A 27991-nucleotide genomic window follows, 5' to 3' on the forward strand; every position below is an offset into this window, starting at 1 on the left:
CGGCTAAAAAGAACTCCGCCCAGCCAAAATTGCTGTCGGAAGTGGCAGGAGCGCCTCACACACTCGCCAAACGTCACGACGATTTATCTCCCTCCAACTTCTAGCAGCTGGTAGATATTTACGTATTTTTTCCTTTTCCGTCAGAGCATCCGTCGCGCGATCACTCTGAAGTGATGGAATGTGGGCATTTTGGCTAGTTTGGCTGTAGACTTTCCGGCTCTCTGCACGTGAGAGGGACACCTTTGATAATTTCAACCGAATATTGAATGTTTGAGACCATGAAAATAATAGGACAAATTTGTGTAAATTTGTTTTTGTCTGCAAGCTTAAGTGAAGTGCTCACAAAACAGATAATAATTATAAGTGCGGTGCAATTTCCTTACTAACACGATCGAAGGTTCCATTACACAAAATAGTGTGTGCATTATACTGCTTTTCTTATTATTGCCTTTTTTTGTATGTGTGGTGGTGCCCATATGGGTTCGGGTATAGGGGACGAAACGGTTTCTCATTCGCAGCGCCCAAAGCTTCTTTTTTTTTTTTTTTTCTCACTGTTGGCACAAGTGGTCATAAAGTTTGGTTTTCTGCTTCTTCGGTCAGAAGTCACCCCTGCTCATCTACAACAATAAGTCCCTTCTGCTCGAGTGCCTTGAGGGAAAAGAGCAATGACAGATTATAGCTAGAAGCCGTCCATGCCTGGTCTTCTGGCTGTTTCTGGCTGTTTGCATCTGTATGGGCCCAGGCGGCACATGGACTGCCTAGGGCATCGGGAAAGAGAGCTGCTGACAAGCCCATTTCACGTCTAATTTAATTATTCTATCCTTTCCGGCTGCAGTAGTAAATGCTTGTTCTTGGAGGAGGCTTTAAAACAGCAAATGAAACTGAAGTCAACATGAATGACCACAATGTGTTTTTACGTAAATTAATGTCACTGTTGCAGAACCACAAAACCTTCTGCAATGCCTGTGCTTTGTGGTGCCACCGCTCAACGTGATCAGACGGCACAAAGCCAGCCCACTAAAATGCTTACAGATCAATGCAATGTGCAGAAATTTCTTGTAAGCACCTGTATGAAACTTTTTTTCGAGGTTGTTTAGTCATTAACAACAAATAATATAATAAAAAGCCTAGTTACTTTTTTTTTTTTCTTAACCAAGAACACATTCCTAGAGACTGGCAACACTGACAATTACGCGATGCGCGCGCGGCGGCATTCGCCTGTTTTGCACTGAATGTAAGTGATGCCAGCGAACCATTGGCATCATCCCACCGTATCTATTTGTGCCGGGCAAAGTTCGCCATGAAAGTTCGCTCCATGTATCCCAGGCTTTACTCCAATGTTCAGGAATTGAAGTGAACAGTTGACCAAAATATGTTACGAGATTATGGTTGCAGAGTAAAAAACCCCTTGTGGTCAAAATTAATAAGAAGCCTTCCACTATGGTGTCCCCCATAACCTACTGTGCAGTTATGGGACGTTAAGCCCTGTAATTATTTTATCAATAGACTCAAACTTACTACTGCCAATTCAGCAGAGAAAAATTAGTTTAAATCAGCACAAGAAGCACAAGAAATATATAACATTATGTCTGTGATGAAGCTTCTGTATAACGTAGCTTGCCCTCTAAGTAGGCAGAGGTTGCTATGCATAACTTTTCTGTTGAATGCACCACTGTTCTTTATTTAACATTGTGTGTATTATATTTTATTTGCATTTGGTCTATTTGCAATGGATATGCAGCTGTAAAAAAAAAAAAGAGAAGAGGTGTTGAAAAGGGGAACTTCCCTTGTGCTTTACATATACGACTCTGTTGATCTGGCGCTCATTGCATAGCGGCATGATTTGGTTCGTAGTGAAATGAACAAAGCACGAAAGAAAGTTTTGAAAGGAAAAAAATTTATTCTATGGCCCGCTCTTGAAAAGAACACCTAGCTGGTATAAAACCAATATAACTGAAATACTTTTACCAAGAGAAAAATAAAATGGATGATAAGATGCATTAGGCTCGTGTATAATGTGTAGCAAAGTGTGTCATAACTGCCTAACCCAATAACTTCACCTACATGGTATGTCTGTGATGTTTGTCATAGGTCTACTTTTTACATGTTCACTTTTAATGAAAACAATTAAATTTACAATTAAATTTGTTACTACAAATTTCAGAAAGAGTTGATTACTGGACCATTTTATACTGTTCACATTTGTAAACTTGCTTCTCAGCTTACCAAAAAACATGAACCAAAATTAATCTGGGGGACACCTTACAGGAACAGACAGGTTACTGGCTGACCCCAGCATTCCAGCCTGCGACCATTGTGGGGCTGGCAGGGACAGCAACTTCTGGCCTACCCTCGGGAACAGTTGGAGGCAGTAGTGCAGCACCTCGTCCATCCAGAAGAAAAAAGTCAATACGGGGCCGGGTGGGCCCAAGCACAGTGCCAGTGTCCTTTCCTGTGGACTTCTTTGAACACTGCACATCCATTCAGGATGTGGAATTTGGTGGGAATGACCTGCTTCAGATCTACAATGCACAGCAGGTGAATGTCTTAAAATTGTGCACTTGCTTGTGATACCTGGCCAGCTATAGTGGAACTTTGGTTATGCAGCACTTGCACTCTCAGTAGAATGGATTTGGGTAAGGAGGAAAAGTAGTGTGTGATACAACCTGGAATGCCATTTTCCTCCTTTCACTGTATGTGCTGTGGCAACTGGTGTGCCATAGGCGTATTGAACAGAAATTTTGATTTCAAATTGGATAGAGCCGACTGGCAAAATAATTAATATTCAGTTTTAAGATTGCTAATATTTTAGAATGCCAGCACAGCCTCCAAGAACCACATATGGTCGCGCCTTATATCTCAAAAGTTGTATCATTGCAACAACTTTAAATTTAATCATGTCATACTTTTTCTTTTTCATTTGTAATGTGAAAATTTGTTATGTGGCGCACTATGAGTGCTGCTGCTGCAGCATGTGACAAACTAATTAGCAGTATCTAGCAGTGCAACGCATCTTGCCACCAGTCACCATGTCACCACTTGGGGAACGCCATCCTGTAAAATGCTGCAGGCCCAGCAATAATTCAGTATATACACAGTGTCTCTGTCTTGCATAGAAACCTTGCAATTTGTAGTCTTTTAGGCCATAAATGCATGCCTTCTTCACTTAGTTAGAAAAAAACTAAGCCTAAATGTGACAAATGCACAGATACCTTTGGTGTGGAGAGCCCATCACTTCAAAAGGCCGATGTGTGCATGCAGCACACTTATTGACATGTCGGTCTTGATGCTATAGACATACATTCATTGCACACACTTACTGTGTCAAGTAGAAGTCAGGGGTGAAGTACACATAGCTGTTGTAGAAATTTGGTCAGATTAATGCATGCAAAAGAACATTGTATGAGTTGTTCTTTGTCTGTCATTTCTTAAAAATTCACTTTTAGGAAATTTTGCTTCTTTTTTGTGGCTTCAAATGAAATCAAAGAAACACAACTGTTTCCGTGTAGTGTTAGTTTCTCATGTTGCACTTTGGTGCTGAGATTTTCAATGTGGAAAAGAGGCAGGTGAAGATGGAATAACAGTTGAGTTAATCATAGAATGAGGAGGCATCAGGCTTGAAAAGCTTGCGGCCCTCTATTCACTTCAAGGGTCCCAGAGAACTGGAAGAATGCCAACATTATACGAATTCATAAAAAATGGAGACAATAAAGAATTGAAAAATTATAGTCCTATTAGCTTACTTCCAGTATTGTATATAATATTCACCAAGATAATTTCCATTCGAACAAGGGCAACATTTGACTTCAGTCAACCAAAGGAGCAGGCTGGCTTCAGGAAGGGATACTGTATAATGGATCATATCCATGTAATCAATCAGTTAATCAAGAAATCTGCAGAGTATAATCAGCCTCTTTATATCACTTTCATAGATTATGAAAAGGCATTTGATTCAGTAGCGATACCAGCAGTCATAGAGGTATTACGTAATCAAGGAGTACAGGAGGCTTATACAACTATCTTGGACAATATCTACAAAGATTCCACAGCTACCTTAATTCTCCACAATAAAAGTAGGAAGATACCTATAAAGAAAGGGGTCAGACAAGGAGGCACAATCTCTCCAATGCTAATCACTGCATGCTTGGAAGGAGTATTCATGCTATTAAATTGGGATGGCTTAGGAGTAAGGATTAATGGCAAATATCTCGGCAACCTTGGTTTTGCAGATGACATTGTGCTGTTCAGCAACACTTGCGATGAGTTACAACAAAAGATTGAGGACTTTAACAGAGAGAGTGAAAGGGTTAGGTTGGAGATTAATATGCAGAAAACAAAGATAATGATCAATAGCCTGGCAAGGGAACAAGAGTTTAGGATTACCAGTCAGCCTCTAGAGTCTGTGAAGGAATACATTTACCTAGGTCAATTACTCGCAGGGGACCCTGATCATGACAAGGAAATTTACCCAAGGATAAAAAATTGCATTGGAGTGCGTACGGCAGGCATTATCAGATCCTGACTGGAAGCTTACCACTATCACTAAAAAGAAAGGTGTACAATCGGTGCTATATACTGGTGCTAACATATGGGGCTGAAACTCAGAGACTGACAAAGAAGCTCAAAAACAACTTAAGGACCGCACAGAGAGTGATCGAACGAAGAATGATAGGCGCAACGTTAAGGGGGAGACAGGAAGAGAACGGTGTGGATCAGAGATCAAATGGCAATAGCCAATATTGTAATTGGCATTAAGAGAAAGAAATGGAGCTGGGCAGGTCATGTAATGCGTTGGTTATATAACCGGTGGACCATTAGGGTTGCGGAATAGGTGCAAAAAGAAGGGAAATGCAGTCAAACACAGCAGAAGTCTAGGTGCGGCGATAAAATTAATAAATTAGTAGGCGCAAGTTGGAATCGGTGGGCACAAGACAGGAGTAATTGTAAATCGCAGGGAGAGGCCTTCGTCTTGCAGTGGAGTTAAAATAGGCTGATGATGATGATGATAATGATAGATGGCAATACCTTTGAAGCAACAGTGAACAAAATTCCATCAATACTGTCTTATCTTTGAATTTTGTATCCTATCTAAAATGCCATGCTTTATTATTATTGTTTTTTAATCTGTGTAATGTGATGCCAGTTCCATGGTACTAAATATAGTCTTGGATTTAGTCGATTTTTCTTTCGCATACTCAGTCCAGCCACTCTAGCTCCTCTGCCATATCTTTACCCTAAATTTACAATGAGCAAGCCCACCTTTTTTTTAAGCAATTAAGTAATCGCATACTATATATTGTTTAGCTTTTTATGCCACTATTTGTAACTATGTTAAAATGAATTGAGGCATTTAAAATTTGTTCATACTTCTGTACAAGAAAGAAAAAAACAACTGCATTGTTTTTATGGTACCACTTTCTTATAGAGCTACTTTATATAAAGTAGACTACCATTAAGAAAATCTCGTAGATACCATCAAAATCTGTTCATCGTACCCCAAGTTTGTCTTTACAGAAGTTATCCACAGGGCCCAACATCTGTTACTCCTGTTGCACTCAAATATCCATGATACGAAATAATAAATCACACATCATTAACACCAAAAGGTAGACATAAAGAGACATTTATTGGATTTGCATGATACTAAGTGTTGCGTTATGCACTCATACTTAACTCCTTCCTTACCATGTCAAATAATGTGCTCCAATTAAGAAATGTACTTTCGAACGGTAGAAACTATAGAAACGCATGTGTGGGTGCAGTATCCAATATCATTTGTGAAAGACAAGCTTAATTTACTGAAAAGTACTAGAAATGTTCACAATGTTGTGCTGATACCATAAAATGAAGAAAAGAAGATAATATTCCAAAATATCTTTTTGTTTTCTTTTCTTTTGTTTAGTGCTTTAGCATGAACTTTCATCAGCACATTTAATTTGCACTGTTGTAATTTGTAAGGGATGTGGGCTACGAAAAAAATTTTCTGGCTAGTGGAAACACTTTTTTTTCTGGTAGGTGCCACAAATATTAGGCAATACCTTCACACTCGGCTGGGCTGGGTGCAGCAAATTTTCTTGATACGCTTTAGAGACACTGTAAATTAGAGATGTAATACTGCCAACGTCTCTATGACATCTCAGTTGGCACAAGAAAATAATAAGCTGTCAAAAGAAAGAAAACAAAACTTGTTGCCGAGCAGCTAATTACTATTCAGGCTGGTTTTGGAGGTCCCTTTTGTTCGAATTTTGGCATCATCCTCGGATGTACTGCTGCTTCTAGCATTTGAACAATCATTTTAGGGTGCAACAGAATTGCAAGTCCGTCAATGCGAGAGCCCAGCTACTGGAGTGCCTGCCATTTTCGCAGTCACAAGATGCACACCTCCACATATTTGTTAAACATCGCTGCCAAATGTAAAAAAAGTAAAAGGTTTCTCCTTAGACTATGTTCTAGATGGCACAGCAAGTCCAAAATGGCACCAGGAGACTTGAAATCGAGCACAATTCCCATGCTTCCCCCATGACCCAGATCCATGGCAAGACAGTTTACAGCTGTACATATCCGGCCAATCGTCCTGTTGTCGATAGCTTGTAATGGCACTTGCATCATAGTTTACACTTGTGTGAATAAGTGAGAAGCAGTCAACTCTGTTCTTATGATGAAAAAAATTCTTTTTTAATGCTGTACTAATGATTTTTATTGAATATATGTCATGCTCTGTATGAAACGCAAGCTCAAGAAATGTACTTTCCAAACATATAAATTGGAGTCACATCTGTCAGGGTGCATATTATGTAATGTAATTTGTAAAACACAAACTTTAATGAAATCTACAAAAAATGCTTGCAATGTTACACTAATGCCAGAGTCCTTTCATTTTTCTTCTGGTCAAGAAACTGCTGCCTCAGTTTCATATAGAGCCAGCGCCTGCCGCTAGAGGCGCAACCTTACATGAGAGGGCATGCGAACGCCGCTACCGCTGTGGTTGTGTGTGGGGCAGCCTTGGTATTCTAGCTTTCTCAACTTCCTCAACTGTTGCTTTAGTTTCACGTAACTATTTTTAACATTCAGTATGCTTAAATTACTGCCTGAGCGCGTCTTTAGTTTCACGTAACTATTTTTAACATTCAGTATGCCTAAATTACTGCCTGAGCGCCCGGGACGAAAAGAAAGCCGCTCATAACATGGAGCTTGCGGTGGTCTCAGACCAAAAAACAAAATAAAAAATCTTGGATTTTAAGAGCCAAAATCACGATACAATTATGAGGCACGCCGTAGTGGGGGACTCAGGATTAATTTTGACTACCTGGGATCCTCTAAAGTGCGCTTAAATTTAGATGAACGTAAATAAATGTCTGAGTGAGATTTAAGTAGGATTAATGCAAGACAAACTTCGCTACTAAATGTCTTTAAATTGCACCTAAATTTAAATAAACTGGTGTTTTGCATGTCGCCCCCGTCGAAATGCATCCGCTGTACACGGCCGGCTGGTCTCGGTTCACATTTCTACATCATCTCCATTCGCCTCAACACTTTGGTGGGCTCCGCTTTTTAATATTTGCCTGAGATTAAACACCGCGCATTTGCAAAAAAGCGCCAGGAGTCCCACTTTTCACCAGATGCAAACATATGGGCTGTTGCACCCCCGCTTACCAGTAAGTAAGCGCCAACTCTTCGTTGCGCATAGCGCGAGATTGTTCGTCGAGCACAGCTGTTCACTTTCTGTTAAACTGTGGCAGAGAAGGACTCTGACTGTGGGCAGTATCTTATAAGGAGATCAAAAGAATGAAATTGTTATTGCAAAGGGCTGCTACCGTAGAAAACTTAATGACAAAGAAAAGGAAATTGAGTTGCTCCATGCACTTAAGATTTCTCTGCAAAGCGATGCCATTTCTGAATGAGATCTAGGTAGGATTAATGCAAGACAAACTTCGCTACTAAATGTCTTCGGTGCGGCTTTTAGCAACGAATTGAGGCGAACGTGAAGTGTTAGGATCTGCGCAGTTGAAACTAGCTGTATTGTAATTAGGCAATTGCCTTAGTATACAGTCGTCTAGAAGCGTCAGTAAGCCCAGCACTTATTCACGCTGCTCGTGGTTTCGACGCAGAAACGACGAGACTAGGTGTTTTGGTTCTTAATGGGCAACTATTTGGTATCGCACGCACGAAGATGAGCTCACCAGTTGGGATTCACTTATGACGCAGCTTCGAGACTTGTTTGGCGACCCCTGCGGTCACCAACTTGTCGTGCAGAAGACGCTTTCCAGCCATGTGCAGACGTCAACAGAGCCCTATGTCACGTACCTTCAGGACATCTTGGCTCTGTGCCGCAAAGTTGACACCCACATGACCGAGTCCGACAAGGTTGCCCACATCCTCAAAGGCATTGCTGATGACGCCTTCAACTTGCTCGTTTGCAACAACATAGCGACGGTGGATGCTGTTATAAAAGTGTGCCGCCTGGAACTCGCTAAAAGCCGACGTATTGACCAGCATTTTGCCCGTCTGCCCAACACCCCAGCGACATCTTCCTGTGCCGACACTCCTCGTCCCAACAACACTGCCGATGTTACCAGGATCGTCCGGCGTGAGATCGAGGCTGCCTATCCGGCTGCCTTCGACTCCAGTCCCACTAACACATCTGCAGTCACGGTCTCACTGATCCAGGCAGTTGTCCGCCAAGAGTTCGAAAACATGGGTCTTCACACCATCTGCTCGGCCCATCGTCCTGATACCCGCCCGGCTTCTTCGATTCCGCCCCGTCCCGCATCTTCTTACCCACCACGTTTCCGCAACCCATCTGAATGGCGCACTGCTGACAACAAGCCCATTTGTTTCCACTGCCATCGAATCGGGCACATTTCTCGGCACTGTCACAGTCACTGGAGTTCCCCAACCCGGCCTACTTATACTGCCTACTCTCGCCCCCCAGGTGGCCCTTCTCGTCCCTATGCTGCATGCTCCGATAACGCCGCCACTGATTCTCCTGCACCGAACCGCTCCTATTCTCGTTCGCCTTCGCCCCAACGACGACAATCTCGCTCTCCCCAGCCCCATCGCTCCTATTCGCCGACTCCCTTCGGACGCCGCTCCTAGCCGGAAAACTAGACGATGTAGCGCCTCGAAATGACACTGCATTGCTCCCTACGCCGCCAAATCCTCTACTGACGTTGCCCACTCATCTGAACCTTCTTGACGTGCAAGTCGACAGTGTTTCTGTGTCTGCACTCATAGACAATGGGGCGCATTTGTCCGTAATGAGCGCTGACCTTCGTAACCAGCTCAAGAAAATTATCACGCCCTCCACGATGCCTGTTGTCCGTGTCGCCGATGGCGGAACAGCCCCCGTAATTGGTATGTGTACCGCCCGCGTCTTCTTTGCCAATCACTCAACAATCGTGCTATTCACAGTCATCGCTCACTGCCCCCACGACATCATCCTTGGCTTAGACTTCCTCTCCGCACATTCTGCTCTCATCGATTGCTCCACCAGTACTCTCCGCCTCGACCTGCCTGTTCTGGATCCCGCTGAACAACACCCTACTCGCCTCAGTTCCTTCGACTTCGTTCGCTTGCCACCTTCGGCACTGACTTATGTTGACTTCGTGTCATCCCCACCAGTCCCCGACGGTCACTACATCGCGGCTCCTATGCAAGACGTCCTCCTTACACATGGGATCACAGTACCTCACACAGTTTTATCTATTACGGCGAATTGCGTCTGCCTGCCAGTGGTCAATTTTGGCTTGACGACACAAGTGCTGCCACGCGGGATGTCTCTGGCCCAACTTTGCTTGTTTGAGGATCACTCTGTAGCATAAATTTCAGTAGACAATTCAGCCGATCCTCCTCTACCGTCGTAGTCGGCAACTTGTACCATCGCCAAATTACAGAAAATGATTGCACCCGACATGCCTTCCGAGCACACTCGTGCACTCTACCGTGTTCTGATTTCCTATTAATATATTTTTTACTTTGGCCTTTGGCCCAAACAACAGCTGTCAAACATCACATTAATACCGGCGATACCCCTCCTCTTCATCGCCGCTCGTATCGAGTATCACCGGCTGAGCGTCAAGTTATTCATGCAGAAGTTCGCAAAATGCTTGCCAAGAACATTACTGAACCATCATATAGTCCATGGGCGTCACCTGTTGTACTGGTCAAAAAGAAGGATGGCTCATGGCGCTTTTGCGTGGACTATTGGCACCTTAACAGGGTTATTAAAAAGGATGTGTATCCCCTACCTCGGATTGATGATGCCCTTGACTGCCTCCACGGTGCTCGCTATTTCTCCTCTGTTGACCTTCACTCCGGCTACTGGTAGATTGCCGTGGACGATCTCGACCACGAGAAGGCTGCTTTTGTAACACCCGACGGTCTTTATCAATTCAAAGTGATGCCGTTCGGTCTATGTAACGCTCCTGCCACTTTTGAACGCATGATGGACTCCCTTCTTCACGGTTTCAAATGGTCCACGTGCCTGTGCTACTTGGACGACGTTATAGGATTCTCCCCAACATTCGCTACGCACCTCGAGCGCCTCTCAGCAGTCCTGGACGTTTTTTTGGCGAGCCGGTCTGCAACTCAATGCATCGAAGTGCCAATTCGGCCATCGCCAGATTACCGTCCTTGGGCATCTCCTTGATGTGAACGGAGTGCAACCGGACCCAGGCAAGAATCATGCTGTTACGCACTTCCCTGTTCGAAAGTGTGTCAAGGATGTGTGCAGCTTCATCGGCCTTTGCTCGTACGTCCGCCGTTTCGTGAAAAATTTCGCGGCCATAGCACGACCACTAACCGAGCCTCTGAAAAAAGACGCCCCTTTCCCGTGGGGCGATAACGAGGCCTCTGCATTCTCGCTTCTAATCGACCTTCTCACAACGCCTCCCGTTCTGGCCCATTTCAGTCCTTCTGCGCCTACCGAAGTCCGCACTGATGCCAGAGGTCACGGAATTGGCGCAGTACTGGCACAACGCCAGCGTGGCCACGACCGTGTTATCGCTTACGCCAGCAGGCTCCTCTCGCCCGTGGAGCGCAACTATTTCATCACTGAGCGTGAGTGTTGTGGGAGATGTGGGGTTCTCCTCCGGCACTCTTGGGACAAAGGAACGACAACACAGTAGTGCAAACAATCACAAGGGCATTTATTGCACCTTTCATAGATCAATGCCGGCTAGCCGAGTTGCTATCCACAAAACATGCCGATGGGCGCGCGACAAATCTAGAAGTCCGACTCACTGCGATCGGAAGCGAGCGAATACGTTCGCCCCATGCTGGATCCCAACGCCTGGTCGTTCGCGTGTACGGTCACGCGAATCGTGGCGCGTTCGAAGGCGGCCATGCGAGGCGGTCTCGCAGAAGCATGGGTCGGCGCGTGGGACGTCCTCGCTGTTAGCCGACCCGCCGGGAAAGAGGGTCGCTGCACGCGCGTCACGGCACGTCCGTGCTGCTTGCTGTCTCGAACCCAAGAAAGAGCGCCTTGTCTCTCCCGCACCCAAGTAACCCCGTAGCAGCGCAACACTAGCGCCATCTCTCGGACTGAGCTTCAACCACATCGACCGCGCGGACGTCACGCAGGCCACGCGACGAAGTGGGATTACAGGAGACGCGCTATGCGGGAAAACATCAGGGGACGCGTGAGAGTCGCGCATCCCCACAGTGTCTGGCCCTAGTTTGGGCGGTTGCGAAGTTCCGCCCATACTTATATGGCCGACCCTTTTCCATTGTCACAGACCATCACGCGCTTTGCTGGTTATACTCATTGAAAGACCCTACAGCAAGACTTGGTCGCTGGGCCTTACGCCTCCAAGAATATTCGTTCTCTGTCACCTACAAATCTGGCCGACTACACAAGAACGCTGACTGCCTGTCTCGCTACCCGGTAGACGAGCCTGACGCCGCCGACAGTAGTAGCGCCAACGGCATTTTCTCTGTGTCTGCCTTCCCTAACATTGCCGATGAGCAGTACCGAGACCTATCGCTGCGAGTACTCATCGAGCGTCTGTGCTCTACACCTACCGATGCATCCGTTCGCCGATATGTCCTCCAGGGCGGCATTCTGTACTGAAGGAACTTCCTCCCTGATGGCCCTGATCTTCTTCTTGTCGTGCCAAAACATCTACGACAGGCTGTGCTCTTTGAGATGCATGACGCACCCACTGCAGGACATCTTGGGGTAACCCGCACGTACGACCGCATCCGCCGCCGCTTCTATTGGCCTGGTCTCGCTCACTCCGTCCGACACTATGTTGCTGCCTGTGATCCCTGCCAGCGTCGGAAAACACCTCAGGTGCTACCTTCCGGTCATCTCCAGCCGATCACCGTCCCTGTGGAACCGTTCTTTTGTGTTAGATTAGACCTCCTCGGTCCCTTTCCCACGTCATCCTCTGGGAACAAATGGGTAGCCGTCGCAACTGATTACGCCACCCGATACACTATCACGCGGGCTCTCTCTACTAGTTGCGCCACTGACGTCGCGGACTTTCTCTTGCGTGACATTATCTTAGTGCATGGCGCCCCGCAACAGCTGCTTACTGACCATGGTCGTAACTTCCTCTCGAAAGTTATCGCCGACATTGTGCTTTCCTGCTCTATTCAACACAAGCCGACTACCTCATACCATCCTCAAACCAGTGGCTTGACAGAGCGGTTAAACCGTACTGTTACCGACATGCTGTCCAAGTACGTTTCGAAGGACCACCACGACTGGGACGTTGCCCTTCCTTACGTCACATTTGCTTATAATTCTTCTCGGCACAACACCGCCGGATTTTCTCCATTTTATCTACTCTAGGGTGGCGAACCGACCTTGCCCCTTGACACGGTACTTCCTCCTGCTGCGATCTCAACAACCGAGTATGCGCGCGACGCCATCGCCCTCGCCAGCCATGCACGCCAGCTTGCCCGTGCTCGACTGACGGGCTTGCAAACCACACAGCAGCGTCAGTACAACGCCCGCCACCGTGACGTACGGTTTTCGCCTGGTGCACTCGTGCTCCTGTGGTTGCCCTCTCGTCACGTCGGACTTTCAGAAAAGCTCCTTTCGCGATACACAGGGCCGCATGCTGCGCCAAGTGACGGTTAAGACCCTACACCGTACGACATTGCTCCTGTGAGCTCAACCTCGTTATCTACTCTGGCACCTAGTGATGTCGTGCACGTCAGTAGGCTCAAGACCTACTACACTGCTTCAGACTCCGGTCTTTAGTCGCTCCGGGACGGCGCTTTTGCCGCCGGGGGTAGTGCTATGGGATAGTATTTCCAATGACAAAGAGCCGAGCAGTAAGAAGACGACGACGATTAGAAGCTAGCGCGGGCTGTTGCCTCTTGGCCAAGCGCAGCGTATTTTCTTGTAAATATACTTGTACATAGCTTTTCGTCTGCGTCTACCTACGTAACAATATGTTTATAATTCGATTAAGAAAAGAAATAGAACGTATTGGTGCAAAAACAACTTACAAGCACAATCATTTACTTATCATGTAAAATAAGTGGAGAGAAATACAGACAGCACAGAGGCGTCCGGTCACGAATGGTCCACCCACAACCTCCTGTATATATTTATACAGTAGGTCGTGGGTCCACCATTCACAATGCAAGATGTTTGTTAAAAGCATGACACTGGTATAATAAGCATAAAGAAATAACATTAAACGTGAGAGATATGCATTGGGGGCAGGAAACAAACACCAGCAAACGAATGGCAATAAATACAGAATGCATAATTGATTGTTTCTATAAACAAGAAAGTATAAAGCATAAGCATTTCAAGACACATGGCAAAACAACTCTCAAACGAACACAAGTAGCCACATCACAAATACAGCATTTTTTTTTTTTTAGATGGCTTGTTGGAGATACTACCATTCTACTTCTTCAGCTGTTACTTGCAACACGTGTTCAGCATCGTTGTTCCACACCGCCACTTCAACTAAACAGCCCAGCACTCGAAAAATAGCGCAGCACATGCACAGAACGCACCCGATCACTCAGCACGCCTCGCACTGCGCACGCGTTTCGGTACGCGAACGGTGCCCTCTTTGGCACAGTGGCGCCGTGTCGCGGCACCTTTGGGCAGCATATGAACCTCTCCCATAGCGTGACAGCGGAGTTTCGTGACCAGAAAAACATAAAAGGACTCTGCTAATGCATAGAAATAAATGAAAAGTATAATTTGAGATATTCAAAATATTTCGACTTCAATTGTCTACAGTACATGAAAGTTTCAATGTTCTAGTTCTGGACGTGAACCACAAAACAAATTTTTCTGCCTAGTGGAAGCTGCTTTCTTCTGATATGTTCTACTAACACTGAGCAAAACTGCACACTCTACTGGGCTCGTAATAGCAAAGCTCCAATATATGCTGTGCAGACACTATAAATAAGACACATAATATTGGCAACAGCTTTAGAACATCTCAGTCTGTATGAGAAATCTATCGATCATCAACAGGCAGAAAATGAAACTAACCGTTGGACAGCAGATGTCAGTCCGGGCTGGTTATGCAGGTTTATATTGTCCAAAATAAGGTCACATAATTGGACATCATGCTCACTAGTAGCATCCAAACATTTGTCTGAGGATGCATTACAATTGCAATACCAGCTTCGTTCTCATAAAGGCTGAGTGCTCAACCACTGGTTTGCCTGCTGTCTTTGCAATCACTGGATGCACACCTCTGCCTGCCCACTAAAAATCGCCTTCACATGGCAAAAAAATTAAACTACTTAGAAAACGAGTTTACTTTTTAGGCTACATTCTTGATGGTGAAAGAAGTCCCTAAAGCTGCCGGGAGCCCCTTCTTACTGTAAAAGGCCTAACGTTCATTGCTTATTGAGAAACAATGCACTTTCCAGGTCTTTAGACATGTTGCTATAGCTATTGAGTGCTGCAAAAGCCGAATGTCACAAATTAGTGATATACGGTGGCCAAAGCGGTAATACCAAAATGAAACGTGTTCTCAAGCTCACTATATACCTGTTATAAGCTCTAGTAAATAAACAGTCTGAAGAAAATTTTGGAAGCATCAACCGACTTTTTCTTTTAATTGTTCACAAAACCTGTAGAAAATAGTTGACAGTGCACATGGGAACACCTCGTTGATTGCAACTCCAAACAATGGTTGCCAGCCCCCCACTATTGCTCCTAGATGGTACAGCACATCAGTGCTGAAAAAGATTGTCACGAATGCGTGACTGCCGGCACTTGAGCCAGAAAACAAATTCCCAGCCATAGGCTTCGTTTATTTGGTATGTCACGAATTTGTGACAACTGGCATTAAAGAGTTAAAAATACAATGAAAAAAGAAGACAGGTACACAAGATGGAAGGAGTAATTAACCATAATTGAACAAAGGATGTCTGTGGAATCGACATTTTGAAAGGAGAATTGTCTTTGTCAGGGCAATGATGCAATGAGTCGCTTCATGCAGCTATTTCCTCACATTAAACAAAGTGACACTTGACTACTTTAATGTATGTTAGACATCATTTTGGGAAGCGAATGATGCACTGTACAGAATGATTTATTCACTGGTTGGGACTTAGCATGGACTTTCAACAAGAGCAGCAGGTTTGAAATTCATGGTGAAAGCCAGTAAAATGTGATGTCTTCTTACTGTTTGATATTTTATGTGGCTAGGAGACATTGCTTGTAGCCAGCACGTGCCAGTCAGAAGTCTGTTATAAGGCTTTGTTTATGCCATGAGAGGATGATAACAATTTCATAACCTTGTGTTTTCTTAATTAAAAAAAATTCAGCGCTTGTTCAATGTAACTTTTCTTGGCCCACACATATCACACAGTAGCAATAAAATTTGCCCTAGCAGGCTTGAATATTTCAACATAAAGTTTGTTGTCAAAGCTAGCAAGAAATTTCCTAGAGACTTGATCCACAGCCTCTGTGTCATATGGCAGCTGGACGTGTCCAAACACTAGACAGCACTGATTTTCAACCTGCCCTTAGTAACATCTCATTAGAGGATTTTGTCTATCAATACGAAGCGTATATATTTGCTTATGAGTTTCAGTGACAAGGAATGGTATTGCATGCACATGAGCAGGCTGGGTAAGCAATCTATTGTGCTTGCCTTGCCTGGAATGTGTGAAATCAACAAAAGCAAGTTTTCATAAAGGAAGTCCACATATTCGCAAGATCGCTGGTTCGCCCTCTAGTGGTTCAATAGAAGTAGGGCTTAACTCTATGCATTGATTTGTTTGCTGTCCTGAAACACTGACAGTCATAAACGGGATGGGGCCTTTCGTGCAGGTGAAGCACCGGCTTAACACAACAGGCATGTACGTGGCCTGCACTAAGCCTGGCGGTTTAACACTGGAGATCACGAACACTGATCCCACCTTGGTCATGGTGGGTGTGCGAGTGCTGGTGGGCTCACAGGATGTGCAGCGGGCACCTTCAACAATGGAGCTTTTTGGCCGCTCCCACCCACTGGTGCTGACGCGGTCACGCTGGTATGACTTCCCTTTCACCCGTGAGGAGTCGTTGAGTGCTGATAAGAAGGTGAGAATTCAGACTAGCTGGTGTTTATTCATTCTGGCAGAGACAGCAGTGAAATATTATGACCACATCCTTCACTCATAAATAAAATTTTTGAGTAAACACAGCATATACCATACCATTCCATATATAACACAAGGTTTTGTTCTAGACTTTGGCACACCTGATCAGTTTTTCGTATTTTAGTACCAAAGGTCTTAGGTGTAACTGTTTTTACAGTGAAGCCATTAATACTGCTAGAATATTCTTTACATCCGGAGAGAGCATTCACAATAAATATTCACATCAATTGCAAGTGGATAAAGTTAAATTTGGATGAAGTTTTGTAGGCATATATTAGAAACTGGATATCATCTACTGGGGAAACTATGAAGATTTGGTTTATTGTGGAAATCGCAAGAATTAAAACCTGATGCAGTAGCTACGGCACTTTGCTACCGAGTGCAAGGTAAGATTCAATTCCTGGCTATGACAGCTGAATCACAATGGAGGTGGAATACAAAAATGCTTGTGTACCAAGAATTGGGTGCACGTTAAATGACACCAGAGAGTTTAAATTAATCTTGAGCCCTCCACTATGGCGAGTCTCATAGTACCTTTGTTGCTTTATCAGCCTCATTAATTGCTGATAATGCTCACAAGGATGTTTGAAAGAAATGCTGTGAGACCTAAAGGTATGGTCAGAATTTAACATTGAAGGAATGGAGTGGGTGCTATGAAATAATGACATTCACATGAAATTATTCGATTCGCACCAATTGAAACACGTTTCATAAAACGTTGATAACCTAAAACAATAGCCATGTAAAAAGTAAAAGTTAGAATGGAATAAAACTTTGCAGGGATTTACAAAGCACCTATGGGAAAAATTCAACTGTGTGGGTTACTGATAAGAATGGCCACCATGGTAGCTCAATTGGTAGAGCACAGCACGCGTAATACAAAAGATGTGGGTTAACCTCCCAGCCGTAACAAGTAGTTTTGTTTTTTCATTCACTTTCATTTCCCTTTACCTTATCATTTCTACGTTTCAATTAAAATTATTTTTCGTATTATTTTCTCTGGTTTTACATCCTGCCATAGCCCTAAAAGAGCTGCAGTATGTAAAAAAAAAATTGTCAGTTGGTTTTATGTGCTTGCATTTGACAACAAAGCCATGCACATCAATGCAAGGGTGACTGTACCCCAAACTATTTCATACTATCTATATTTCACCACTAAGGGCCACTTCATCTCACTTGGAGGAATTTTTCCCCTAAGATAGAAGTTATGTTTTCTCTTTTGAAAGAAACATCATGCTTGTTTGCATCAGTGTTATGAAAAATCTTATCAGTACCATAATGTGATCACAGGTCCTAATCAGTTGTCAATCCCTTTTAGGTTAAGCAGAAGCTTTTCTGGGGAGACAGAGGTGGACTGGCACTTTGATCTGTTGTTCAGTTTGTAGATGTGTATGAGTGGCTAACATTTGGTTTATTATACAGAGCAGACTAGTTATAGTAATTCCACTCGCTGCAGAAGGTCAAACAAAGGATGAATTTTTCTAATAATTTGTCGACCTTCCCTGGAATTTCTGCAATGACATGCTGCCATTCTATATTCATTAGTATATAGTGCAAATAGTAAAGAAGCACCTTTCTTCCACCCTCTTTTGTTGCCAGTTGAAAACTTTTGTGCATTTATTAAGTCACGAGAAAGAATGTGTAACCAAATTCTCGTATGTCTTTCTTATTAATCTGTGGAGGAGGTTTAGGAGAGGGAGCCACCGTGGCCACAATTTATTGGAACCAGCCAGCTTTGGTGCCGTTGGTTCTAGAGAGCGGCACATAGATGCAACCGCTTGGGATGGGCGGCGTGCTAGCATGTTCTCTCGCATGCACATGGCACCCTTCTTTCTTGGTGGCACTGGGGCCGATTGTCGCACCGCTACAAATGTATCTAATGTATTGTAATGAAGAAGTGGCTCTTAGGCCACGCCAAGGGAAGCATGGGCGGCATTCCCAGGCAGGACGGGTTCAAGACAAACGGGCTGAAGCGCTGTCTCATCACGAGCCATCCCAAAAGAGTCAATGCCGCCCACCAGAGCCATCTTCGGCAATTTCTCATTCCCAGAGCCATTTGCGGCAACGTGGCCGAGTGTAATGAAGGGGCTCTTGGGTGTGGGCACTCGCATGGTGAGTGCGAGAAAAGAAGAAGTCGGAGTAAAGCAGGTGATCGCAGGGGTGGCCTCTTGTGTGCTTCTCTCCTTTAATGTATTGTCATCTACATGTACGTGTTGTGCAGCCATCTCACATTATTTATTTATTTATTTATTTATTTATTTATTTATTTATTTATTTATTTATTTATTCACTCACTCACTCACTCACTCACTCACTCACTCACTCACTCACTCACTCACTCACTCATGATATGTCGCACTAGGCTTAAAACACTGACATCAGTCAGACATAACGCCGCAAGCACCGCAGCTTTATTGCAGCCTGCGTCCGTGTGTTCCGCTGCTGACGTGTCCTGATGACCATGGCAATGCCGATGAAGGCACGATGAAGATGACGATGAAGTTGGCGATACATCACTTCTCCCCCTCTTACAGGTCCAAGCGTTCAGGAGGCCGTCGCTGTCGGGTCGATCTTCGTAACGGTGGCGGGCTATCCGTCTGGGCCACTTCCGGACTATGTCGCAATGTGATTGGAGTGCTATCTGCAGGGTTTACGGCTACCCTCTGTGTCGAGAAAGAGTCTGAGACAGTTCGACGTCTCACCTGGTCCAAGTGTCGCCGCTGAATTCCTTTCCCGGAATCAACAGTGACCATTCTGGGCCACAGTTGATCTCGCAACACTCCTGGTATTCACCTGCGACGACTTGTTCGGAAATCGCGCATCCAGACTGGGTCACCTGCCTGAACTGGAGACCCTCCAATTCGTGGTTGGATTTCTGGTGACCTTTCATCGGGAGCGATACAGTCCAGCTTTGTTCTTATTTGGTACCCCAATAAGAGTTCCGCCGGCGACTTTCCATCCTTGACGGGCGTTCGGCGATATCGTCATAAAACCCGCGCTATGCGTATTTTGAGGTCTATTCCGGGGTTCTTCTTTAGTCCTTCCTTGAGCGTACGCACAGCTCGTTCGGCTAACCCATTCGACTGTGGATGATAAGGGGCTGTTGTGAGTTGTTGCACATTGTTCCGTGCCAGAAACTCACGAAAAACTTTGCCCACAAATTGTGGTCCGTTATCAGAAACAAAGGTTTTTGGAAGGCCGAACCGTGCAAATATTGATCTTAGCGCGTTGGCCGGGGTTTGCGAAGTGGCAGTTTTCATTGGAATGGCTTCCATCCATTTCGTTTCCGAGTCGACGACGACTAAGACCATTTGTCCGTCTAACGGGCCTGCGAAATCTGCGTGCAGCCGGCTCCACCTTTCCCCGGTGGCTGGCCAGGCCAAAGGTATCTGTGCTGGTGGCATCGCTGAAGCCTGCGCACATGTGGAACATGAGTTCACCAGTCGCTCTATGTCGGCATCCAGTCCCGGATACCAAAACAACGTTCTCGCTGTGGTTTTCATGGCTGTCATGCCGGGGTGTGTCTCGTGCAAAATACGCAACGCACGCCTTGCCGCCGCCAGGGGTAGAACAATGCAATGTCCCCAGTACACCAAATTATGGCTGACTGTAAGCTCTGTTCTTCCGTTGAAGTACGGCCGAGATGCTCATGGCCCTGCGGAAGATATGACGGCCATCCCTGGGAAATCCATTTTTTAACCTGCAGAAGGCTGGTGTCTCGATTAGTCAGATGTTCAACCTCGCGGGCGCAAAGCGCTGTTTCCTCAAGAGAGTGGGCATACAAAACGTACTCGTCGGCAACAAAGTCCCGCGGCTCCTCCATTACTGGCAAGGGCAACCGACTGAGGGCATCAGCATTGGAATGGTCACTGCCCTTCCGGTACTGCAATGTGTAGTTGTAGTTGCCAAGAAACAAGGCCCAACGCTGTATTCTTGCGGCCGCCATCGGTGGTATGGCTTTACCTGGATTGAATAAACCAGTAAGAGGCTTGTGGTCTGTTACTAAGACGAACTGATGTCCGTGCAGGTAGTCTTTAAACCGGGCGACGCCGAATACCAGTGCCAAAGCTTCTTTTTCTAACTGCGAGTAATTGCGCTCGCTCTTGGTAAGTGTCCTGGACCGGAATCCGATGGGATAGTCAACACCATTCACACGGTGCGACAAAACGGCCCCAATGCCTACTGGTGATGCATCGCACTCCAGCCGCAGTGGCTTATCCGGGTCGAAGTGAGCCAGAAACTTGGAAGCCACAATTGCCTGCTTAACTTGCTGAAATGCTTTCTCCTGTTCCTGGCTCCATTGCCACTTGACTCCTTTGGATAAGAGAGCATGTAGCGGTGCTAGCCTGGTGGCCAGATTGGGCAGGAACTTGCCATAGTAATTTATGAGACCGAGAAAAGCTTTCAGCTCACTCACCGAGGTGGGCTTTGGGGCTTCAACAACGGCTTTGATATTGTCGTCCTTCGGTCGCAGACCCTTCGCGTCGATACGATGACCGAGAAATGTGACTTCGTCTTGCCAAAACTTGCACTTTCCCTTGTTCAGTTGGAGACCATACTCGCGCAGCCGCTGCAGCACGGTTTTGAGTCTAGATGAATCGTGTTTTTTCTCGGCGATGATAATGTCATCCAGGTACACCTGTGCTCCAGGAATATCCCCCAGCAGTCCGTTCATTCGCCTTTGGAATATGGCTGGAGCAGAACTTACGCCAAACGGTAATCTGTTAAAACAAAAGAGACCCTTCTGGGTGTTGAGGACTGTTATCTTCTTTGCTTCCTCATCCAATGGCAACTGGTTGTAGGCTTGACGCAAATCCAAGGTCGTGAATACTTTGCCACCGTTTAACCTAGCAAAAATGTCGTCCACTCGAGGCAACGGGTATTGTTCTACCACAGTGGCCGCATTCACAGTCCTACGAAAGTCTCCACACAGTCGGAGAGATCCATCGCCCTTCAAAACGGGTACCACAGGGGTTGCCCATTCAGCGGTTTTTACCGGCGTCAAAACGCCTTCCGCGACCAGCTGATCCAACGATTCAGACATCTTATCTCTGAGAGCGTAGGGCACAGTACGGGCCTTAAAGAACCGTGGACACGCGTTTTCTTTCAATTGAAATGTGACCGGTGGTCCTTTGCACAGGCCGAGTCACGGAGCAAACACGTCGGCATATTCGTCAAGCAGCTGTTGCAGACCTGTGCTGACAGCCTGTATTCCAGCCGGTTGCAGATTCGCTACCACATCCGACAACATTGCCACTCCAACTTCATTAAATGCCTTGATGGTGTCTCTGCCGCACAAAGATGGTCCGGAGCTGTCGACCACTATGACAGTACCAGGAATATCTTTCCCGTCGCACGTAGTGGTCATGCTAAGCTGGCCGACAACTGGAAGTTCTCCCAAGAGACAAGAGAGCTTGAGCTGTGAACTCTCCAACGGAGGCCAAATCTGCTTGTACTTGCGGAACACCGTTACAAGAATGACGCTTACAGGTGACCCCGTGTCCACCAACATAGTGAGCGGAACGTTATTCCAACTGATGTCCTTGTAAATAGGCCTAACCTTGCGGATACTGGCTGCGTGATGGAGAACCGCTGTAATCGTGTGCAAGGCATCGTTGTCGTCCGAGCTTGTGTCCTCTCCGGCTGCCATGGCGTACGAACCCTGGCGCCGTTGTCTTCCTGGATAAGATCCCTGCCGACGGTCACTATTTGTGCTAGACAGGCACATCCGACGTAGATGTCCTCATTTTCCACACCGGTGGCACACCGCGCGAAGGTGTTTGCACTCGTCCTCAGCATGCGATTCTCCACACCTTCCACACACGTCGCGTTGTTCCGGCTTGGAACGTCGCTTCGAGGAATGGCTCTTTTGTCGGGCAAAATGTACTTCTGAGTGCGCCGAGTTCATGCTCCTGGCATTTTCAACAGCTCTCTGTGCCGAGACAGCAAAGTCTTCAGCCTCTTCTAAGGTGAGCTTCCTTCGCGTCAGTAAATGGCGCCGAACGTCTTCATCCAGCACTCCGCAAACGATTCGATCCCTCAACATGCGCTCCAATGACATGCCGAAGTCACACTTCTCAGCTAGGCGTCGAATGTCCGCAATGAAGTCCTGAGCAGCTTCCCCGTCTTGTTGCGGACGCATAGAAGAAAGCATAACTTGCAGCGATCTCGTTGACCTCCGGAGCATAGTGATCTTCCAGATACCCGACGACTTCCTCATAGCTCAGTTCATTCACCTTTTTGGTTGACACCGGCCCTGCACCACACGCACTGCACTGTCCGTGAGCGAAGCGATGAGCAGCGCTCGCTTCTTCGTTGGGTCCACGATGCTATGAGCCTCAAAGTACGCCTCCAGGCGAACGCGATACGTAGGCCACGTACCTTCTGCATCGGCAAATTCCGGTGGCCGTCCAGCACTCATGCTGACGCGGGTCTTCTCACCTAGCGACGCTAGGCCTCGTCGCCACTGATATGTCGCACTAGGCTTAAAACACTGACATCAGTCAGACATAACGCCGCAAGCACCGCAGCTTTATTGCAGCCTGCGTCCGTGTGTTCCGCTGCTGACCTGTCCTGATGACCATGGCAGTGCCGATGAAGGTACGATGAAGATGACTCACTCAATCACTCACTCCACTCACTCCACTCACTCACTCACTCACTCACTCACTGAAAATCCTTCATTTTAAAGTAAAGAGGTACAAAGACCTTTGTGGAAGAATAGGGGGTCAAGGCCAATGTCCAAATCAGTGGACGAGAATTCTGTTATGCTGAGGCTAGGCGTAGAATTCCTTTTTCTTTCTTTCTTTCTTTCTTTCTTTCTATTGCTGTTCATAATTACTGAATTCGTTCGTTATGGTGCAGTGGTCCATTGCATAGCACCATCATATCATCAGGCAGCTCCACGTCCCTGAATTCTTGCTTCAAGTGTTTTCTCATCACACTTGTAACAATCTGTGGCCACTGCCACCTGTGTTTATGTGCACTCATTGTATGAAGTGCCGTGAAGATGTCTCTCGAAGGCAGTATCGCAGTTGATGTCAACGGTTGGGCCCATGTACGTCGGTGGGATGTCATTGTGTAGCATGAAGTGGGCTTTGAGATATGTACTTGCTGTCTCATGCAGTAGCTCCCACACAGAGCTGTACTGTCTTCTGTACAGTGTCAGCAACCCAATGCATCAGTGCGACAGACCATTTTTTCTCTCTAAGCACACCACTTAGGCACTGACTCTTGGCCGTTAACACCTTTGTCTTTGATGCATAGCGAGCAGAAGGCATGGATAGATCTTTGAATTTTGTTCGTCCTCCATTAGATTTTTTGATTACATTTGTGAAACATCTTTAGTGGAGTCTGCAAATTCTTCTGGTTTTACATGTACAAACATCAGTAACACTGATATCTGAGAGAAATTGTGATAGCATACTGCAAAAATTCTATGCAAGGTAAGTGAAGCCTTGACTCCAAGAAAATTAAGTTATTTTGAATTTCTTTAACAATTTGATTAAGTCTTTAAAAATTTCTGCAACTTGTTCCAGGCTTCTGTACCATCTCAAAACCTAATACGGAGATGTTCCCCCCCCCCTTTTTATATATGTACATTCAGAGCATTGCGGCACCTTAAATTGGAAGAAACAGTGGGGCATTTTCTGAACACTTGCATCACAACACTCAACACTTGCATCAATATAGGGATTTGGAGAAAACCAATAAGACAAAAGAGTGGTAAAAAATGTTTGATATAGCTAGAATAGAGGAAGCAAACATGAGAGCTGAAGTGCCAAGTGAACTAGACTGTACATAGTAGGTGATGTGGTGATATGTGGAACACAGGCAGTGCTTTCTTCAACAAAAACTCTCCATAGTACTTGGACATAAAAAAAAGTCACAAAAGCCTGAATGTAGCAAAAAAAAAACTGGTAAAAGGCAAGCACTATTGCACTTGAAAGCAACTAAGGCTTAGGTATTTTGCATGTGATAAACAGCACATCTGCCTTTTCCATTACAACATTTCACTTTAGGATGTTTTCCTGTGCCACATTGCACAACTTTTCTGTGCTGATTTGTGCTGATAGTCCCAGGGCATGTTCCAACCTGTAGCAATCTCTTTAAGGCACTGAGAAGTGTGCTCGGTGTGTAGAATCATTTTTATGAACTTTTAAAGTAAACATCACTGTCTGCTAAAAATTGTCTGTTTTGTTTTGTGTCATGCAGATAAGCCTATTCTTTGGACCAAGTAGTGACCCATCATGTGTGACCATGGTGGATTCGGTCAAAGTGTACGGCAAGTCAAAGGAATCTTTTGGTTGGCCTGAGGAAAGCGATGAGTTTGTAACAGGGGTAGGTGTCGCAGCACAGTCTACTGCTGTAGGAGCTGCTGGAATTGACTCTGATGGAATCCCATCTGCACCGTTACCCCTGACAGCGCTTGACAGGCAAGTAATTCTTGAACTTGGTCTGTCCTTGTAACAGAATTTGCACACCTCCTTGAAACCCTTGAGAACCAGTGATTTGGAAAAACATATTCAAGGGCCCTTAAAAGTCCTAGCTTGAAAATAAATGTGTTCTTTGATATTTTTTGAAACCTGGGGTTGGGGTTGACTTCTGAACATCCAAAGTAACACTCTGCATCAGCCATCTGCCGTGGACACACTCTATAACGAAACGATCCGATATATTCTTTTGAGAGTTTCGCTAAGCGATTGCAGTCTCGAATGTTCACAGCCCCTGATGACAGGCTTATTTAAATCGCTATCATGGTGCTATAGACAAAGCCAAATCAAGTGGCCAAGCCGTACCACCATTTTTGTTGTCTTGCTAGTTGTTTGATATTGCAGCCATAATGACTCCAATTTTGAGGCTTGCGCTCTTGAAATGTGTGAAGAAAAGCACGTTTTAGCCACGGCTTTTATGTGATGAGGATCATTGGATGAAGCCTGGCACTATTAAAACTGAAGCAAAGTGTGATGTGCCACAAGGTGGTTGACATTGTTACAATGGGAAAGTCAACTTTGAATAGCCACCTGAAGAGCTTGAAGTGTTCGTGCAGTTCAGTAGCTCCTTAGCTGTAAAGAATTGCAGCTAAGGAGACATGAATATTTTAAAGTGAAACTTTCTTTGCCTACCATTCCATGGTTTAGCCTGGGTCAGTCGCTGGTCGGCTTCTCGCCTAGTAGCTTCAACCTCAATTAAAAAAAGAAATGCATGCCTGGTGCCAGGATTGGAACCTTGGCCCACCAGCACAGCAGCCCAATGCTCTAACCATTAGGCCACAAACACACATACTTCTCTCATGCCAACGTCAAGTAACTTTTTCAGATGGCCACCACATGTTGAGCATGATGATGATTTACCACACTATGGGTACGTACCCACAATGGGTGATCGGCCAAGAAACTTGTTTGCCTGATGACACTGATGATGATGATATCCATACAATGGCGTGTACCCAAGAAGCCGGCGGTACAATGGCACATGCCCACAATAGGAGATTGGCCTACAAGTGTGCGGTACATGTCGTGCCACGAACTACTAGCTGTTTGAGATGATCGCTGCGTGTGATTATGATTTCCATACCTTGCAAAATACCCACAACGGGGATTGGGCACAAAGCACATCCACAAGTTGATAATAGTGACGTTTTCCATACTATAGCATTTACCCATAATGGGAGATCAGCGAAGGAGTGGTGGGTGCATTTAAAATAAGGAATGAGGAAATATAAGGCAATATAAGGTTTGTCACATTACATAGCATAGGTAAGCGAGAGCACATGCGCTTGTGTTTCCTTTAAGCCAAAGTCAAAGGAACGAAATGGGCAAATTTGTAGCATTTTATTAACCGCTTCATAAATGCTTCTGAACAGATTCCAATATGTCCAGTGGATCTGCATAATTTTTAATGAGTATGAATGAAGTTCGTTTCAACCTCCTTGAATATTAGACTTTAGCAACCTGGAAATCCTTGAATTGTCCTTGAATTTTGTGTTGGATGCTCTGCACAAACATTGTTGCAATATAAAGAGCAGTTATTGCAAAAAAAAAATTACTATGAAATTCAATTAATCAGTAATTGGTAGTAAAGCAGCGCTCAGTACTATTTTCACTAACAAAATTGACAAAATTTTATTCAAGAAGCTATGCAGTAAACTAGTGTCTGAGTACCCTTGTAAATTGGTAATGTAGTTAATGCAGTGAATGAGCATCAGTGCTGTGGCTTCGACCACTGCACTGACCAATGTGTCAAAGCTGTAAAGTATGTTCTCTATTTTGGGAAATCCTTGGCGCACCCGGCTTGCTCGGCCGATTACTTCACTCACTCAGTTCGTTGCAAGAGTTCTGTCTCAGCACTGAGCATGTCCGGCATTCTGATAAACACAGGTGATTTGGGCATTTCAACGGATGGGTGGAGGCGTTAACTAAAGCATCTTCATACTAGTATTTACTCGCATAATGATCGCACTCGCATAATGATTGCACCCCTAAATTTTGTCATCAAAATTCGATTTTTTTTCTTTCCCGTGGAATGATTGCACCCTGAACTTGTTGCAGCGATATGTCGTGTGCCAAGTCTAGCTAATGATGATCGTGCTTACCATCTGTCGAATGCTACGCGAACGACTCTTGAAGACATACAAAGCGATGCCTGCACGGACCCAAGATTCTTAAGCAGATGCCCCATTTCATTCCTTTCATCACTTTCCGCACTTCCATGAAAAAAAAAGCTACAACCAAACTTGTCTCGGCTTTATTAATTGTAGGCTTCATAATGGTTTTGGTCAACAACTACATAAAGGGCGCCTTTCGATTCTTCTCGTCTGCACTCGTGGGCATGCAACAAATCACGAGCGGCAACGATAGTGGCCACGTTTACACTGATACGTTAGAAGTGTATGTATTCATACGCCAACGCTTGTAACGTAGCTAAGATATTCGCCCGCCCTTAGCGGAAACGTGCCGTATTAGGATAGCAGTGAAGACTAAGGCTGCAGTTTCCGCAGCATGCCCGCCATGTGTTTCTATGTCACTGGCAGCTAAGTGCGCCCATCTCTGTTTCTGTCCCCTCAAAGTGGACATGGCTACGTTATTGTTGCAAACTTGCTGATATTAAGGATATTACTCATTACTGATATGGAAGAAACTGTTTCAATGTGCTTAATGTCCTCACGAGAAGAAAAATAATTGTGTCCAGTGCGTTTGGCTTGCTCCACCGGCTGCCATTTTTTGTTTTGGTGTCCCGCATTGACAGCGGCAGCCACCTGCTTGTCATCCCGCAGCAAATGCGGGATGAAAAAAGAAAATGGTTCTCTTCGTGGGAAATTTAACCCGTGTATTGATCGCACCCCTGAATTCACATCAATTTTTTTTGGACAAAAAAAGTGCTACCATTATTGGAGTAAATACGGTACTAC

At 45.3% G+C, this 27991-nt stretch overlaps 1 protein-coding gene across 6 annotated transcripts in view; it reads left to right on the forward strand.

Annotated features, from left to right (window-relative positions):
• Nucleotides 1-27991, forward strand: part of poe (E3 ubiquitin-protein ligase-like protein poe) — a 549262-nt gene that overhangs the window by 312661 nt on the left and 208610 nt on the right. For all 6 annotated transcript variants that reach the window (XM_065455076.2, XM_065455078.2, XM_065455079.2 and 3 more), the window contains 3 exons: nucleotides 2269-2538; nucleotides 16271-16522; nucleotides 24796-25016. In XM_065455076.2, the coding sequence (XP_065311148.1) occupies nucleotides 2269-2538; nucleotides 16271-16522; nucleotides 24796-25016 (743 nt within the window). The remainder of the gene's footprint in view (nucleotides 1-2268; nucleotides 2539-16270; nucleotides 16523-24795; nucleotides 25017-27991) is intronic.

The sequence above is a fragment of the Dermacentor albipictus genome, chromosome 1, assembly GCF_038994185.2.
Source record: "Dermacentor albipictus isolate Rhodes 1998 colony chromosome 1, USDA_Dalb.pri_finalv2, whole genome shotgun sequence".
Taxonomy (NCBI): domain Eukaryota; kingdom Metazoa; phylum Arthropoda; class Arachnida; order Ixodida; family Ixodidae; genus Dermacentor; species Dermacentor albipictus.